Raw genomic sequence first — 18,316 nt, forward strand, 5'->3', positions numbered from 1 at the left:
ACTGAACCATAATGAATACATGTCTCTAAAATGATTAGTTCTGCAACATTAGTCTCATATGGTCTTTGAAATCCCCATGCAATCATGGGTTCATTTAGTATTAGCTCAATACATGTAGTTTTTGTGAGGTATTCCTTATATGCATCCTCGGAAAATGGTGGTTTCTCTTTTGCAACTTCAGCTCCGTGTTAAAGATAATGTAATATATTTGTGCTTCATCCTTATCCCATCTTTTATCTATTTCCAATACAGTCCATTCACAAGAAATGCAACCAATCTTGAAATCTATTTAATCCTTATGTTTTAAGCATTTAATTTCCAATCCTATCTAAATCCCCTTTCCTTTCAAACTGCAAGTTCATTACTCTGGTCAATTAATTGCCAGTTTCTACACACAACCTTTTTGACTTGGTGAATTTTGATACGCAACTTTTCGTGGAACGTCTTGTAACACATCAAGGACGTGCTTTGTGCTTTCTATTAACATTGTAATAATGTTTTTCTTTCCTGCTGCTTTATTCTTTTTCATTTTCTATAGCGATTCATCAGTGTATCCTTTGTTTTTATACTGGGTTTTCAAAGTTCGCATTTGTCGCCTCTATTCTTCCTGTCCTGAAATGATTCTATTCCTTTCAGTCTGGCTATTCAACTTTGTAGCAGATACTGCTTTAATGATTCAGGCTGACGGCTTGTTTACTGTAATATAATGCTGTGATCAGTGTTTATTCCGAAATATTATTTAGCCATCTATATTTGTTGATTTAAGCTCTACATCTACATAATAAACACTTTTACATTTTGGTGTTGTCTGTATGATTAGTTCCAGATTTGTTGAGACTCACTGCAACAAACATTGCAACCATAATTTCAATTAGTGTCTTTAGGTTTATTGCAACATTATGTATGTTCTTTTTATAATTCATATATATGCAAATTAAACAATGTGTTTTAACAGCAATGGAGTCTTTAGAATTCGAGTCAAAGTAAAACGGTACATTGTCCAAATGAATATATGGGCTAATGCAAGTCAAAAAGTTGCCAAACAAGAACCTGCTCTCAAGTGCTTGTATGCGAGTACATTAAACAATAATAATACAAAACACAACCTGAGATCGCTTTGACTTAGCACCAGATCTTCAGTTGCCTTGGGCCCATAATCAGCAATTTCCAACAATTGTTCAATCTGTAAAAAACAAAACAATATTATCTTCACAAAAAAAGCTACACGTGCTGTTAGCCCAATTAGATACAATCCATTTTTAAGTCATAAGCCAAAAGACAATTGAATACACCGATTAGTCAAATTTTGCATACACATGGCTTCTGCCTGTGCCCTTTTTCTGAAATTCCAAGAGAAGGGGCTGTGTTGTGTGTCGATTTTGTAGGGGAATGTGCCTTTTTGCCTATGAATTACTTCAAAGGTGTTTTCTTTTGAATTTTTCATTGCAGCATACTCCGAAGGATAACATGAACTACTACAAGTGAAAACAGTTCCTGGCAAATCTATGTCACACCATTTTTGTACTCCAGACAAACATGTCTCCTAACTTTTACAGTCGGAGAATGGATGTAGGCAATACACACAAACAGACATATTAAAAATATACATTTGCCTTATTTTGTGTCCTTTGTAATTTTCTGATAATTACCATAGTGCTCACTCCAAAAAGAAGAGACACTGCTGCTGTTCTACTCTAACTGTGAATTATTTAAATAATATCATACGTATATCTCATTGATATTCACACCCATAAATGTCCCACGTTGCAAGAAAAATACTTTTGAAAAACACATACTTGGGTATTTAGTGTAATGCATGGTGGCAATTGCTTAACAGGAGATTCAATCTTACATGAAATACTGCTTATAACTAGACGGAAGTGAAGCAGTTCTTGTGAAACCCAATTTCGAACTTTCCTTTAATCCATGGGTGGCAATGACAATACTGGTGCGGTCTGGAACACTAATGAGCAATAGACTCTTATATGAATCTAGCTGGAGAAGCTGTACAAAATCATGGCGAAAGCTACAAATCAATCAATCAGGATTTATAATGTGGCTAATCACCCAATAGGGCATGCAGGTGCTTGCAGGCCTCACCAAATATCTTAAACCCGGTTTCATTCACTGTAAACCTTTACAAGTAAGCCCTTTCCTATTTCCAATTATGTCGGTGTTAAAAGTTGTTCAATCAGGTTGGACTGTTTGTACTGTAACACGGCCAAGACTGACTTGCACATGGTAAGGTCCAATCTGAGACTACATGGTGGGCAAAATATGGGCTGCAATGCGGCCGGAGTAATTACCAATGGCTGAGATTAATTCAAGCATTCTACTCACTACTTTTTTGTTTACTTTGGTGAGATGCCTTAAGTACTGCGAGTATATCCAAACCTGGATCCTATGCACGCTGTGCTACTAGAACCAAGGGGCACCCAACTGAAAAACCCCAACTAGGGAGAAACCAATCTTTGGTTACTTGTGTTCCAGTAGAGAGAGAACCTGTCTTGGCAGTTTGGAATGGACTGTTCCTAGTGAAGCAGGACCCAGAATGATTTGAATATGGCTGGGTCGATCCTGGGGCAGTATGGTGAGCAAAAGAATAATGGACTGGGATGAGGTTCGATTAATTATGAGTGGCGGAGATTAACTCAAGTATTCTTTCATCACTTTGAAATGTATCCAAGCAATATAAGAGTGTTCCTTTTGAACTTTTGTGTGGCTCTATATGCGGGCAAGCATAAACTCACCCCTGTTCAGCGCCGGACACAGGGATCAGCTGCCGGTGTGCGGGGCACGGACTCTCTGTCCCAGCGTCCCCCGCATGGCGCATCACCAACGCATCATCCCCCGGCACCCGGAGGCGTCCAAACCAACAGCGCGCCTCACGCAGCGCGGGATCCTTTTGAACTTTTTTGTGGCTCTATCTGCGGGCAAGCATAAACTCACCCCTGTTCAGCGCCGGACCCAGGGACCAGGTGCCGGTGTGCGGGGCACGGACTCTGTCCAAGCGTCCCCAGCGTGGCGCATCACCAACGCGTCATCCCCTGGCACCCGGAGGGGTCAAAACCAACAGCGCGCCTCCTGGGCCAAGGGCGGGCCCGTCCTAGACCGGAAGAGGCCGGGCTGGGCCTTGTCCCTTGGCTTTTCATCTTGGGTAATAGTTAATTCTATTACGTGGGGAGGCCTAGCCATTATTAGCAAAGAGGGATTACACGTTCGGGTTTTGGAGGCACGATTCTCCCCGGAGTGCGAGACCCTTCCTTTTAACAGTGGCATTATTCACAACTACACCTTTGATGGCCTTCTATTGTACAGGCCGCCTAATGCCAGAAACTCCCTACCCCAAACCTTAGGCCCCACTCTTGAATCTAGCCTCGCAGGGACCAACTATACTACTCTGGGAGATTTTAATATTCATCTCGAAAAAATTACAGATAAAAATACAGCACTCATTGTAGAGACTATGGCAGGTTGTGGCTTGTCCCAACTGGTTCAGCAAGGAAAACACTCCGCTGACCATACCTTAGATGGGATGTTTTCATCTAATCCCAACATTACAATAAATGATGTCATCCAGGTACCCATGTCGGACCACAAAGTCGTCCTTTTTACCTTAACCATCGACCCGACTAACACCGCCAGCCCTTCAGTGCAAAAAATTCTCCTTCCAAGAATGGGATAAAATTGACATTCCCAAACTTCACACACATCTAGAGGCGACAATTTCAGGGCTTGCCCAAGACAGCAACCTTGCCACTGAACAAGTAAACAACTGGATCAAAACCGCTGTGCTGTCAGTCGCACCGCTTAAAACAAAGCTTGCTAAAAGAAGAAAAACCTCCGAGCCTTGGTTCTCGGAGAGGCTTAGACTGCAAAAGCAGACCTGTAGACGAGCGGAAAGGAGATGGAGGGTTAACTACGAGGATAGGGAGAAACAAATATACTATAAGACTCTAGCCACCTACAAAAAAATTATTACCGAAGAAAAATCGGCCTTCTTTACAAAGAAAATCAAAGAGGCCAGGAGCTCCAGTAAAGAGCTTTTCGCCACGGTCAAAAAGCTTACCAAAGTCACGGATAAGCAGATTGAAGGCAGCATAGGGCTTTGCAACAAACTAGGTCAATTCTTCACAGATAAAGTTAAACTTATATATGATTATATACCCTTCATCAATCACGATACACAGTCGCTGGGAGAGCCCCAGTGCGCTATAAGGAATCATACAGAGCCTGTGAAGGGAGGATTTATTTCCCCCCCCCCCTTCAGTGGATCAGGTGCACCAACTTATACTAACCACAAAGTTAGGGGGCCCTTTGGACCCTTGCTCTCCCAAAGTCCTGCATATGTTCCCTGAACAGCTCAGTAAGCAAATTCAACAGCTTTTCACTAGGATTACTGATTCTTCCTGTTTTCCGAGGGCCTGGAAAGACGCTTCTGTCCTCCCACTCCTCAAATAGCCAAACCTTGACCCGTCAATCCCAGCCAACTATAGACCTATTTCAAGATTCCCTTTCCCAGCAAAAATTCTGGAAAAACACCTGAACACACAACTATCGGAATTTATCAGGGACTCCCAAGTTCTTGATATTTCACAACATGGGTTTCGGGGAGAACACGGGATTGAGACCGCTCTGATTACATCGGTGGAGGAGATCAGGAGGATTCTGGACAGGGGTGGGAAGGCTGCCTTAATTTTATTAGATCTGTCGGCAGCCTTCGACACAGTTAACCACAAACTGCTCCTGTCCCGTCTTAAAGATATAGGGCTGCAGGCTTCTGCGACCAAACTTTTGGCCTCTTTTTTGGGAGAAAGATCCTTCAGGGTACAGCTTGGGGACTTTTCTTCTAAATCTTTCAAATCCCCTTGGGGGGTCCCTCAGGGCTCCTCCTTAAGTCCCACCCTTTTCAACGTTAACACAGCCTCGCTGGCAGGCATTATTAGGGACCACGGTTTCCTACCCATATCTTATGCAGATGATACACAAATAGTGGTGGACATATCTAATAACACCGCAGAGACGGCAAGTAACTTCCGTCTCTGTATGATTCAGTCAGTCTCTGGATGCAAGCTAATTGCCTGAAACTAAACGGAGATAGGTCCGAGGTCATGCTGCTGGGAGCAGACACTAAGATCTGGTCACCCAACTGGTGGCCGGATGGCTTAGGCACCTGCCCATCACCTGTGGACAAGGTAAGAAACCTGGGATTCATGTTAGACTCTAAACTTACGTTTGAGCCCCAAATTAACAAACTTACATCCTCGGTCTGGTTTACCCTGAAGCTAATTCGTAAACTACTGCCTTACATCCCTCCTGATGCCTGTAAAATGCTGGTAACCGTGCTGGGCTTCTCCAAAATGGATTACGGGAATGCTTTATACGCTGGCGTACAAAAACAGCTTCTCACAAAACTCCAAAGGTTGCAGAACGCTGCGGCCCGGCTGATAATGAATATCTCCAGGTTTGAGCCGGTGGCCTTCAAGGTCAGAAATCTTCATTGGCTACCGGTTGAGAAACAAATCCAATTCAAGCTCGCATGCCTGGCATATAAATCCATGCATGGGTCAGGACCACATTTCTTGAAAAAAAACATGTCACCTTACATTCCAGCTAGGACACTGAGCTCTAGCAGTGCCAACCTCCTCCGTACCCCCCGTTTCACACAAATTAGATGGGGGGGGGGGGGGCAAAGGGGAGGTTTTTCTGCTGCACTCAGCGTTAACCTGCAACAAGCTCCCTGCAGAAATAAAAAACAGCCCATCTTTGCTAACCTTTAGAAAGAACATAAAGACTTGGCTCTTTTCTGGGTAGCCTTACCCAGATTCCTGCACAGCTCACCCAAGGTCCTCCGCTCAACAGTCTCAGTCATATCAGCAGCAAGACGCTCGCAGGCAATCGTGCGCTCTATAAATCCTATTATCAAATCAAATCAAATATTATCGCAATTGATATCGTGTGTCTGATGTATTCCCCTTGAAAGTTAACCTAAATTAGTATAAATCATGTCCAAAAGGAAATTACCAAGCCCAAAAGGCTCAAAGTCTAATTCTGATACTCAGCAAACCATACTAGATTACTTAACAGGTGAGGTAGGTGTTCTAGACAAACAGATTCTATCTGTAGAGGAGTCAATTGAAGGGGCTTCTTCTGGACTCAGCCAAGAGTCGCCTCATTATGAGGTAAACCACCAATCGAACCCAGGGGAAAATAATTTAAATCCATCCAAAAGCTGTATCCAACATGGCTCCGATGACCTAGAATTGATCATTAACGAATCCCCTACACAACCCCCCCCCCCCGCCCCCCAAAAGCCGAAGAAACCAATTCCCAAGGAAAAATGAGATGCCCAGAAAGACATTACCCCAATCATAATACACTCTTCGCCAAAACTGAAAAAACAAACGAAATATACCTCCCAGGGGAAAAACCCTACTCAAACATAAGGCCAGGTTAATAAATGCTTCAACAAATCAATGTGATTGTAAGCCAGAGATTCAGAATCTGACATCCGTAGCGGAGAGACTAGATCTGTATGTTAAACTGAGGTTGGACCAGTTGACATCTAGAATGGCCAACATAGAAAATCTTTTAAACAATAAGTACAAAGCAATGGGCTTAGACTTAAATAGCATCGAGCATCCAAACAACTTGCCAAACATTCACGCAGAAACATTAGACCACCCAACTTCGGCCAGAACATCTATGAGTATACCCCGTGTGTAGAAGGCACTATACCACAGATTAGCCCAGCACGCAAAAAGTCAGGAGATAAAAGGGTCCAGTCTCTATTGGAAACAGAGAGTACTTTGAAGAATAAAAGTCTAACAACTTCACAAGCAAATTCTCAACAGATACACTCCCCCCACGTATTTTGCGTGAGTCCAAACAAACTCACTCTCAGACGCCCTTAAAAGATGATATATCTGCACCAGCTACTTCTCTAGACCTTCAACCAGAAGCCACCCCCTACATTATTGTCTTGGGTAACGTACCCAATAATCAAGCTCCGACTGAGGAATCATGGATATCACTTAAGAACAAATCACTCCACTGGTTGAGCAGTAGGGTAGGCCTACATAGACAATTATTTCAGGATATCAAGATGGTCAGACGTGTACAGTGGATGGGGTCGCGAGAAAAGGGCTTGTCAGGGGACTGTATAGTCCTAACATTTAGTTCACCATTGTTGGTTAATGAAATTTTGAGATAAGGGCAAATTACACCGTAGACGCTATAGGGATACATATATTACCATTAGGATTTTTGTATCCAGCTAGAAGAAGCAACTGCCTTCCCATAAAATGGAGAAATCCCTTTTCTGATCAATGAGCATCTCAGCCCATACCCATCTATAATAGATTTAATGCACTTTCAGGACTAGAAGACAACGAATGACTCAAAATGGGACATAGCACAATAGGAGACTCACTAGGAGAGACCAACCGTGTGGTTCTTAGTTGCCCCCAAGTACAGATTTGTGAGAATCCCTATGATTCACCCAATCCTGCTAATTACAGCTCAACTTCCTTGGACCCTTTACCAATAACAGACACTATGGTCCTCCCCTTAAATGTAGGGTCGCTGGAAAGTAACCGGCCAATACATCTATTGAACTTAGAGCTACCTCTCCAGCCCATCCAAACTAAGCCTGAATTAAAATCCCCGAAACTTAATATTGTCTATTGGAATATAGCAGGTCAACTTTCAAAGTGTACTAATGATATGTGGGAAGAAGTAGTGAGGGAACATAACATAGTCTGTCTCCAAGAGAGCGGCTCAGTTCCCCAATCCACTTAGAGGGAGATAAGACCCATTTCTCTGAGGCTATACCATTTATTTCGAGGAGACGGAAGGGGGTTTAACGATATATGTGTCAAATACTTTGGCACTAAAAGAATTAGTCCCCCTGAGCCTGGAAAATAACTACCAGATCCTAATGTTAAAAATAAACAAAACATCTATTTACTTTTCAGTAAATTTTTATAACAACTTGAACTCAAGTGATTTAATTGATGTTTTAAATAAGGTTTCCTTTTTATTACAGGAATTGCGTACAAAGTATATAAACAAATCGTTTGAACCGATTTGTGGGGGTGATTTCAATCTATTTTTGTGTAAAAAGAATTGTACTAAAAACTGTGGTATCCAGGGCGAGGATGGAAATAATCTAACGCATTTTAATCACACTAAACCAGGTGATCGTATGAATGAGATCATATTCGATATGGAGTTGGGTTTTGCAAATGAATTGGTAACCCCCCTGTAAATTTTTCTTTTACTTTTCATGGGAGGGGGATAAATAGCACAATTGATTTTGTACTTGTTTCTAATAGTTTAGCATCAACAATACAGAAGTTTGACACTATTAATAATGTAATAAGTGACCATTTCCCCATTAGTCTAACAATAAGTGTACCTACCAACATGGAGGAGCCGGTCTACCTGAGTCTCTTGGACCAACAGACCCTGAAACTAGATAGACTTAATGGCTTTGCACTAAAGTGGGGTACAATAGATCAAGAATTGACAACGGCCAAAATAGTCAAATGTGCTTTGTCCTTAATTGAAATTTGTTTTGATCCCAACTCTACACCTGAACAAATTCTATCTAGCTACAAAGCTATTACCAAAATTATAGAAGAAGAACTACTCCGTAAACATTCGAACAACAGAAACCCCAAAAAGGGCTGGTTTAATCATGAGTGCACTAAAGCCTATTCAGCACTAAAAATTGCAATAAGTCAATGCAATCGGGACAGGAAAGATCACCAGCCTTAGAAAGGCCTATGCTGCGGCTTAAAAAAACCAGCAAAATAGAGATAAGGAATGATTTATGGAATTAGCTACATAATAGCTGCTCTATAAAGGACAGATCTACTTTCTGGAAAGTAGTTAAATCTCCCTTCCTACTTGATAGAAACGATACCCCAAAGTTAGAGGTTTCCATAGACGCTTAAACATGGGTTAACCATTTCTCAAAAATATTTAGTCAGGATCTAGATGCGAATATAGAACATTCTGAGTACGTTAGGAGGGAATTACTCCCTCGAGATTTAGTTTACCCATTACAGTGAAGTTTCACTCATACAGAGGCATTAAATGCCTTAAAAGCCTCGAGATCAGGGAAAGCACCAGGGCCCAATGGGGTCCCAGTGGATCTTTTTAAATATAATTTAGATCTTTGGTCCCCCATCCTTACAATAGTACTCGAAGCAGCAAACATAGGACTAATCGATTCCTGGCCAATTTTTAAAAAAGGCGATCAACAAAGTCTAACATGTTACAGACCAATCTCACTTTTAGATTCTTTCGGGAAGGTCGTAGACCGCATTTTACAAGAGCGAGTTCAGGACTGGTCCGCCGATCATAAAATAATCTCAAACCTACAATACGGGTTTCGTGCAGGATTGGGCACAGTGGACCAGGCTCTGAATTAAACACTTTTAATCGGAAAATATGTACAAGCTAAAGGGTGGTACCTCCATATGGTATATGTTGATCTGACCGCAGCCTTTGACTGCGTCAGCCATACAAAGTTGTGGTCAATCATCTTAGAAATGGGAGTGGACCCTACACTGGTGAATTTTTTGCGTGAGCTTTACTCGGGAGCAACTGCAAGAGTCAGACACGGTACAGTTGGAGAACTCACCAAATCCTTCAGGATAGAGAGGGGGGGGTCAGACAAGGATGTGTTCTGGCCCCCTTCCTATTCACACTATATACAAATGGGCTCGAAGTAGCCATGTTGGAAGGGAGTAAAGACCTCCCAACAATTCGTTGTCGGCCAATTCCAGCACTATTATATGCTGTGGACGCGGTGATTCTTGCAAGAACTCCCCTTCAGCTACAGCGGACCTTAAATAAATACTGTAGTTTTATGGACAGTCTAAATCTTAAAGTAATTATAAAGTAGACTTATGCTATGCATGCAGGGCCTCGGACAAAGAAAATTATGGATATATATGGTCAACAAAACTATATTAGAATGTACTACATCTTATCCTTATCTAAGAATTCCATGTCAGGACCGGAGGCTTCGGATTATGCTATACTTCCTTCTTCGCTCTTTATTCCATAACTTTTCACAGCAGCTCAGAAAAAAACTGTATGAATGCTTTATATATACCAGAAAACTAGGTAAAGAAAGCATTAACCGCAAAACAAATGGATCTTCAGTGTCCAACAAACTACAACTCCCATCATTCCATGAGTGCAGAGTCCCATAGTAGACCTTCAACCATGTCCACAATATGTAGATAGGGCTTCCATCTTAGGTCCTCTTCCTCTTTCTTTGCAGCCAGTTAAGTGCCTTTTTTCTCATCTCTATGGGGGTTTAGGCTTTGTTACTTTATCTCAACCTAGCGATTCTATACGCTGACTGGGGACTTCTGTGGGGTGTTGAATATATATTTTTATTATTCTAAATAGTTTTGTCCCACAGAGCCTTTCCTGATCGCGGGAGAGCTTTGTCGCCCCTCACGCGATCTTCCACAGTGTGCGGTGGTCTGCACGACCACCAAGGGCGCTGCTGCATCTCGCTGCTCCTCGGCGCGGTTTCCTGTCACAGAGGAGCCGCGCTGAGGAGAGGAGAGTTGCTCGGAGCCTTGCCCCACCGCCTCACCTGAACGCCCAGTATTCTGGGTCTGTATTGCCCCGGTTTTTTCCATACGCCCAGCGCGGGGTCTGTACTGCGGGTTCACCGCGATAAACGCCTGCGGGCAGTTTTTGTCAGCACTTAGCGATTTTTGCATCGTGTTGAGCCTACGAAGGCCTTAGTGGCCACATACCCTTGAGGGTTCTTGTTTGCCCAGAGGGCGCGCTGGGAGGCGGATAAGGCCCGGTCCTGTGGAGGGTCTGCGCGCCAGGAAGGGGGTGCTGCCTTCATTCCGGTTTCCAACTGGGCTGATTGACTGAAGGGCCTCCGGCCACCTTCTGACTGGGCCAATTCAAACGGCCTTCCTCACCCTCTGTGGGCTTTGTGTTGGTTGTGTACCCTACGCCCCTGTCACCAGGTCCTGAGAGCATGGAGCAAGAGGGTTACTATAAAGAGGAGGAACAGTACCAGTACATCAATGATGAGGAGTTCTATAATGCGGTAGACCGCTCCATTTACCGATGCGTCGCGGAAATAGTGGGCCCTATGGAGGACCTCCTGTCTGCCCGCATTGTGGAGGAGTGTGCGAAATTGGCGCAGGTTCACTCAGTTGCACCGGGTGCGGCGACTCCTACGGGAGTGGAGCCCCCTCCCCCGAAGAAACCCTGTAGGGAGGGGAACTCGGCGGGGACGGAGGGTGTGGACAGAGACGCCTTTGAACGCCTACGCGATGCGTTTTTGGCCAAGGTGACCTCTCCCGCCCCTGCGCCACAGTCGGGCCCGGAACCCTTGGGGTCTTTAGGGACGGCTCCCTCCTCACCTGGAGTGGTTTCACCAACGGATACTGACGATGACGACGACTCGTCCGCAGTTGGAGACCGTCCACGTCAACCACCGCGTTGCCTCAGGTAGCACGGGGATGCTGGACCCGGATGACATCATCCATCCGCGATCCGCGGCCTGGACTCCTGGAGACAAGGTGGCGAAGTTAGTTACGTGACGGCTCCGCAAGCCCCTTGAGAAGGAGGCGCAGAGTTGCTTGCGGGGGGAGTGCCCCCGCCCTACTTTGGAGGGCAAGGTAGCTATGACGCCCGAGCTCGATTCTAAAATGGCCACATTTCTAGCTAAATTCGTTAAGGATCCACGCAAAGGTATCGACCGCTCCTGTCAGGATAAACTGCTGGACGCTATAGGACCCATTACGAAAATACTTGACATGGCAGAGGAAGCGAAGGTTTCCGGGGCCGCGTTTTCGCCGGACGTCTTGTCCAATTGGGCGCAGAGGGTAGTCATCGTCCTAGGAAACGCCAATTGTGCCCTCTCGACAGAGCGACGGCGTTCGCTCCTAATTAAGTTAGACCCTAAGCTGGGGGACTTAGCCTCTTCAGAGGCAGGGGCGGAAGCCCAAGGTGGTCTCTTTGGGGACCCATTTATCAAAGAGTTAGGCAAGTTCATGTCGACATTCACCTCTCTAGACAAGGTCCAGTCCAGTATTAAGAATGTTTTCCAGCAACGTTTCTCTCGAGGGGCCGGTCGCGGTAGGGGCCTCGCGAAGGGCCGTGGCGGTCAAAGTTTTACCAAAGGTCAAGGCTCCGGGCGAGGGCAGTACAACACCTCAGCCAACTATAACAACTTCTACTTCACCCGGGGTCAACGTTTCCGAGGCCGGGGAGGTTTCAAGAATAACTCCCGTAACAGCAATTCCGGCGGTAAGTGTATTCCGGCGGTAAGTGTAATCCCAGCAGAGCAGGTGCGCATTGGCGGCAGGCTAGCGACCTTTTCAGACGTGTGGGCGGCCATTACGGCGGACGCATGGGTCTTGCAAACGATCCGCGGTTTCCACAGAGTTCTACGATTGCCCCTACCTAGTCAGGCCCCCACGGCCTCTCGTGTTTTCGGAGGAAGATGCGCAGCTGATCAACGGGGAGGTCTCGGAATTGCTACGCAAGGGGGCCATCCGTCGATCAGTTCGGCATCCAGCGGGCTTCCTCAGCAACCTTTTCCTGGTGGAAAAAACGGATGGCGGCAAGAGGCTGGTGATCAACCTCAAAGAGTTCAATGGATGGTTGGTCTACCGGCACTTCAAGATGGAGGGGATTCATCTTCTTCGAGATATTCTCCTGCCGTGCGATTGGATGGTGCGCCTCGATCTCAAAGAAGCGTACTTAGTGGTGCCCATCCATCCCCCTCACCGTCGTTTCCTGCAGTTTTTCTGGGGGGGGTCAGACCTTCGAGTTCACAGCCGTACCGTTCGGACTTTCCTCTGCCCCTTGGTGCTTCACCAAGATTCTTCACCCGGCAGTGGAATTCCTGCGGAGTCAGGGTATTCGGATGATTGTCTACCTGGACGACATTCTTTTGATTGGCCAATGTCCGGAACAACTAGGCCTTCACCTTCAGCAGACGGTTTCTCTGCTTCAGGGGTTAGGTTTTGTCATCAACAAAGGCAAGTCTGTTCTAACTCAGTCTCAGAAAGTGAATTTTCTGGGTTTCGTGGTGGACTCCTTGCAAGCCTCTTTGAGCCTTCCGTCTTGAAAGATGGCCAAGATCAGACATGTCTTGCGACAAACAATTGTGAATTCCCACACCTCCCTCCGTCAGATCGCCAGGGTGGTGGGGCTCCTTTCCTCATCTATCCAAGCGATCTTTCCGGGCCCCCTTCATTACCGGGCTCTACAACGCCTCAAGGCGCATCATCTCGGAAGGGGTATGTCTTACGATCAGTTGGTTCCCCTTTCCGAAGACCTGAAGGACAAAATGTCTTTGTGGCTCACTCACATGGAGGCTTGGAACTGACGGGCGATTTTTGGCTCCGTCCCGGACCTAATAATAGAATCCGACGCCAGACGGTCCGGTTGGGGCGCCCGCTGCGGTGAGTTCTCCACAGGCGGCTCTTGGTCTTCAGAGGAACAAACTTTGCACATCAATTGCTTAGAGCTTTTGGCGGGGTCTTTTGCAGTGCGCTGCTGGACCTGGGATTCAGTACGCTCGTGTGTGTTTCTGCCAATGGATAATGTCTCGGCGGTTCGATACGTCAACCACCTGGGCGGTCCTCGGTCCCGAGCGCTAGCGAATTTGGCGAAGGAATTTTGGGACTATTGCCTGGCGCATCACATCTCCATAACAGCGGAGTATCTGCCAGGCCGAGCCAACCAGGTAGCGGATTGGCATTCCACGCATCTGCGGGATTCCAGCCTGTGGAAGTTAGACGTCGGGGTGTTCGGGCAATTGAACAACCTCTGGGGTCCTTTTTCAGTGGACCTCTTTGCTTCCCGTCTAGACCACCAGCTTCCTCGATTCTTCAGCTGGAGGCCGGACCCTCTAGCGGAGGCCACAGACGCTTTTCTGCAAGATTGGAGTCAGGAAAAAGCGTATGCGTTCCCTCCTTTTTCGATGGTGGTACGGATGGCGGCCCAGGTATGCCGCCAGATGGCAGACCTAGCGGTAATCACGCCAGTTTGGAGGTCTCAAGTCTGGTTTCCAGTTCTTCTGGAACTTTCCTGGGATTTTCCAATCCTACTCCCCCCGGTTTCATCGTCTTCTTCTGAATCCGGAAGGGGAATCACATCCCCTCATAATTCAAGGGTCTCTTTAACTCAAGGCTTGGCGACTTTCAGGTGACGCTGGTCGCTCCCAGGCCTTTGGGGACAAGCTGAGGATTTTATGTCTAAGGCCTGGGCCGCAAGCACCGCTAAACGCTCCCGTTCCACCTGGACTAGGTGGGTGCGTTGGTGTCTACGACGGGGTTTGGATCCCATGGTCCCGGGTGTTGTTCCCATCTTGAACTCCTTGGCCGAACTGGCTTCGGAAGGACTGGCTTATCGCACTATTAATGCAGTGCGCTCGGCAATTTCGGCTGCTCATTACCCGGTGGAAGGTTCGTCAGTGGGTGAGCACCCCTTTGTCTGTCGGCTCCTGCGGGGTATCAGTCTCTCGTTGCCCCCGGAACCACGCTATTAGGTCCTTTGGGACGTGAATGTTGTTTTGAACTTACTTCTATCCTGGCAACCAAATAAGTATCCCTCTTTGAAGGAATTGTCGGCCAAGTTGACCATGCTTCTGTGTTTGGTGTCTTGCCGCAGAGTGTCAGACGTCCGGGCCTTGGATGTCACGGCAAGAGTCTTCTCCCCGGATGGGGTCATATTTACAGTGGGACGCCGCACGAAATCAGCCTCGAGGTTAATCTCTTACCCAGCGTTTACAGATACTCCGAAGCTGTGTGTGGTTCAGTGCCTGAAGGCGTACAAGGATGCGACCTTGGAACTTCGCCCTCCGGGCGAGAGACAATTACTTATTGCATTAAGAAAGCCACATAAGGCTGTCTCTTCACCCACCATTGCTCGATGGGTAAGATGGGTCATGCAAGAAGCAGGCATTGATACTAGTCGGTTTGGCGCACATTCAGTTAGGGGAGCGATGGAGTCTAAGGCATTTGCCCTGTGGGCGTGTCTGGAAGACCAGATGCGCGCGGCGGATTGGTCTTCAGACTCCACCTTTAAGAGGTTTTACTTTAAACCGGTAGTGGATATTGCACATTTGGTGGTAAGTAAGCTTTGAACTAGCATAATCCGAAGCTTCCGTTCCTGACATAGAATCGAAATTTGCCTAGCTAAGTAACGGTAGGTTTCAATTCTATTAAGGACGAGGAGGCGAGGATTATCCCACCCAATCTCCTTCGGAAGATTTTTGCCACCCGTACTGCAGTAAGTAACTCATTTATTGGATATCTGTTATTGTGTTGACTTCAGAGTAGGGTACTGCTATTCTATGTACCTTCAACATTTGTGTTACAAACGCTTACGCTGTTGTGTTTTTCCTGGTAGGGAATGATGGTCCGAAACCAGATCAGTAGGATGGGAGCGTGACTCGCGCGAAGGAAGAGGACCTAAGATGGAAGCCCTATCTACATGTTGTGGACATGGTTGAAGGACTACTATGGGACTCCGCACTCATGGAATGATGAGAGTTGTAGTTTGTTGGACACTGAAGATCCATTTGTTTTGCGTTAATGCTTTCTTTACCTAGTTTTTTGGTATATATAAAGCATTCATACAGTTTTTTCTGAGCTGCTGTGAAAAGTTATGGAATAAAGAGCGAAGAAGGAAGTATAGCATAATCCTCGCCTCCGCATCCCTAATAGAAATGAAACTTACCGTTACTTAGTTAGGCAAATTTCGATTCTAATAGACAATAAATCCAAATGGACACAGGCCATTAATTCTAGAAAGTTATTATTCCCGAGGACTACCACTGCTCTAGTGGCTTTTGCACAGAAAATAGGGAAGAGAGCCCCGTCAGAAATGTTGAAGATCTACCGGGCCAAATGTACCAGTGTTACAATTTATGGCTCAGGGGTGTGGGGGCATGCTAATGTGGATGAATTACTGAAGGTTGAGAACACCTTTCAGAGGTACCTACTTGCAGTTACCAGGAGCACTTCGACATATGGATGTCATTTAGAGCTAGGGTTGGACTACATAACACATATCGTGCGAATCCAACCAATTATGTTATGGCACAGGATCTGGTCTACAGATCAGTGCGAGCTAACACATTCCCTAGTTTAGGACTGTCTGTCACTTGATAATACGGATACAATTAGATGGTTAGCCTACGTAAAAACATTTTTTGAAGACCTTGGCCTTGAAAGATACTTTACTGATCCATCACTTATATCTGAGCTGCCTAAAAAAGAATTAAAAAAAGGTCTCTCTAGCACACCTAGGCGAGTTGCGCCTTCTAAATGAAATAGGAAAAAGCTCAGTTCAGCATCTACTGTCCATCCAGACCGTCTTCGGACTGCAACGGTATTTAACGTACAATATGAACTCGCAAGAAAAATTCCTTTTGACCCGTTTTAGATTTAATATTTTCCACAGGTTAATTTATTTTCCCCAACAGAATGATTGGTGCATGAATTTATCTGCCTGTCTGTGCGATGGTATTTCTTTACATTCTTCAATCCATATATTGTTTTTTTGTAAATTTTATATTGCACCACGTAAACTATGGATTGTACCCCTACTGAGTTCTATGGGCATTAGTGGCTGTCGTCCAGCCTTTTTAGTGCTGCAGTTTTTGGAAAACGAAATATATGCTAAAGCTATAGCTTGCTTTTTGAAATTCTGTGTTAATGACCGTCCAAATTTGGATTAATTACTGGTATATAGGCATTTTTTAATTGGATTGTATTTATTTTTACTTAACTAATACTTGTATATACGATGAATTTGTTAACACATCGCATGTATTTAACTCAATATTGATTTTAATTGTTCAAAAAAAAATCTATATGAAGTTTTATGGTTTTTCAATATTTTATGGAAACCGAATAAAGATATTTTGAATATTTTGAAACTGAAATTGAGTGCCCTCTTCACACAAAGTGTTGAATAACCTTTTTGATAGCAAGGATGGATGCAGAAGATGGAGGTGGAATAGACTTGAAACAATAAGCTCAGATTTGCATGAACATCAGATATGGTTTCTGGAAGGAAGGAAGGCTTTGTCTCAAAGTCAGCTGCTTCCAATGGAATATTACAAAATGTAAGGAGAAGTTAAGACTTAAATCCTACTAACCCTAAAAATTGAATTTCTGTTAACTAGAAAGACTACTTTCCAACAATGATGTTAAAATTGTACGCCTAAGTGGAAATTGAGCAAAATGTATTGTAAACCAGATTTTTCCACATACCACTTTCTCAAAGCATGCCTTGAGGCAGTAAATTACCTCAGGCACTAGACACAATCTCTTTCACGTGATTTTATAAAATGTACTTGTTAAATTTCATTTAGTCTTACTTAAGGTGGCCATATACCCAAAGAACAAGTTTAAGTGGCCATTATGACGGAACTCAGAAGCCGAACCATCAAACCCAATGATTAATGTGGTTAAGGATTTTGCCTCTGGCTGTGGATAAGTTATCCTGCCTTTATGATAAAGTTGATGTGGAAACAAGCATCGGCAAGGCAGCTGCAGGCTATCAGGTTCCTTTTTAGCGTATCCATCCGCAGTTTGATCTGCGAGTTTGGGGGTCATGGATATTGTAGTATTCCATATTCTATATTCCATTTGGAATTGTTATGTTTCCTTCTTACCTGGACATTCTGTTATATGCCTTGTTCAGTTAAGCCTGGATACCTGTCCTTGGTGGTTGTTTAAGCTGTCTCCTTACAATAAACCTGTTACTACCATCTTCCTGTTTCATCGTGATTTGCAACATAACTTGGCGACGATCGGGATACTTAAGCCTGAAGGCAAGAAAGGAACCTATTTTCTCTTCAAAATCTTTTTTTTTTCGGAAAACGAAGTCTGGAGACAGCGTTCACCTCTCTTATTAAGGATCAACTGAAGGTACTGTTTACTTTATTTTTCATGTGAATGATTGCACCAGCGGCTGTTTGTACCATTTCATGTGCTGTGATTGCACCCGCGGCTGCTGTTTTAACTAATTGGAACATTTTGGAACCTCGTTTCCTTTTCGTTTTACAATTGGATTATTTGGTGTTCGCTGCTTCCCATGTGAAATTCCACTTAAAGCCCCGTTTTTAAAAAATATCTATTTTTGGGTTGGATTTTCCTTCGCATTGCACTCAAAATAAAGAAGCATCTTTCAAAACTTACTGTACTTTATAGCTCGCGGCGCTGCACGCTCTGAAGATTCTTCATCACCCTTTAGATTCTTCGCGTTCAACATTTGTGCAGCGCATACTGTCACC

The 18,316-nt window shown here is 44.8% G+C and overlaps 1 protein-coding gene across 2 annotated transcripts in view; it reads right to left on the reverse strand.

Moving 5' to 3' along the window:
- Window positions 1-18,316, reverse strand: part of RBFA (ribosome binding factor A) — a 101,359-nt gene that overhangs the window by 11,749 nt on the left and 71,294 nt on the right. For both annotated transcript variants that reach the window (XM_086965190.1, XM_086965191.1), the window contains one exon: window positions 1,107-1,183. In XM_086965190.1, the coding sequence (XP_086821316.1) occupies window positions 1,107-1,183 (77 nt within the window). The remainder of the gene's footprint in view (window positions 1-1,106; window positions 1,184-18,316) is intronic.

This window comes from Lissotriton vulgaris, chromosome 4_1 (assembly GCF_964263255.1).
Source record: "Lissotriton vulgaris chromosome 4_1, aLisVul1.2, whole genome shotgun sequence".
NCBI classification, from domain to species: Eukaryota; Metazoa; Chordata; class Amphibia; order Caudata; family Salamandridae; genus Lissotriton; species Lissotriton vulgaris.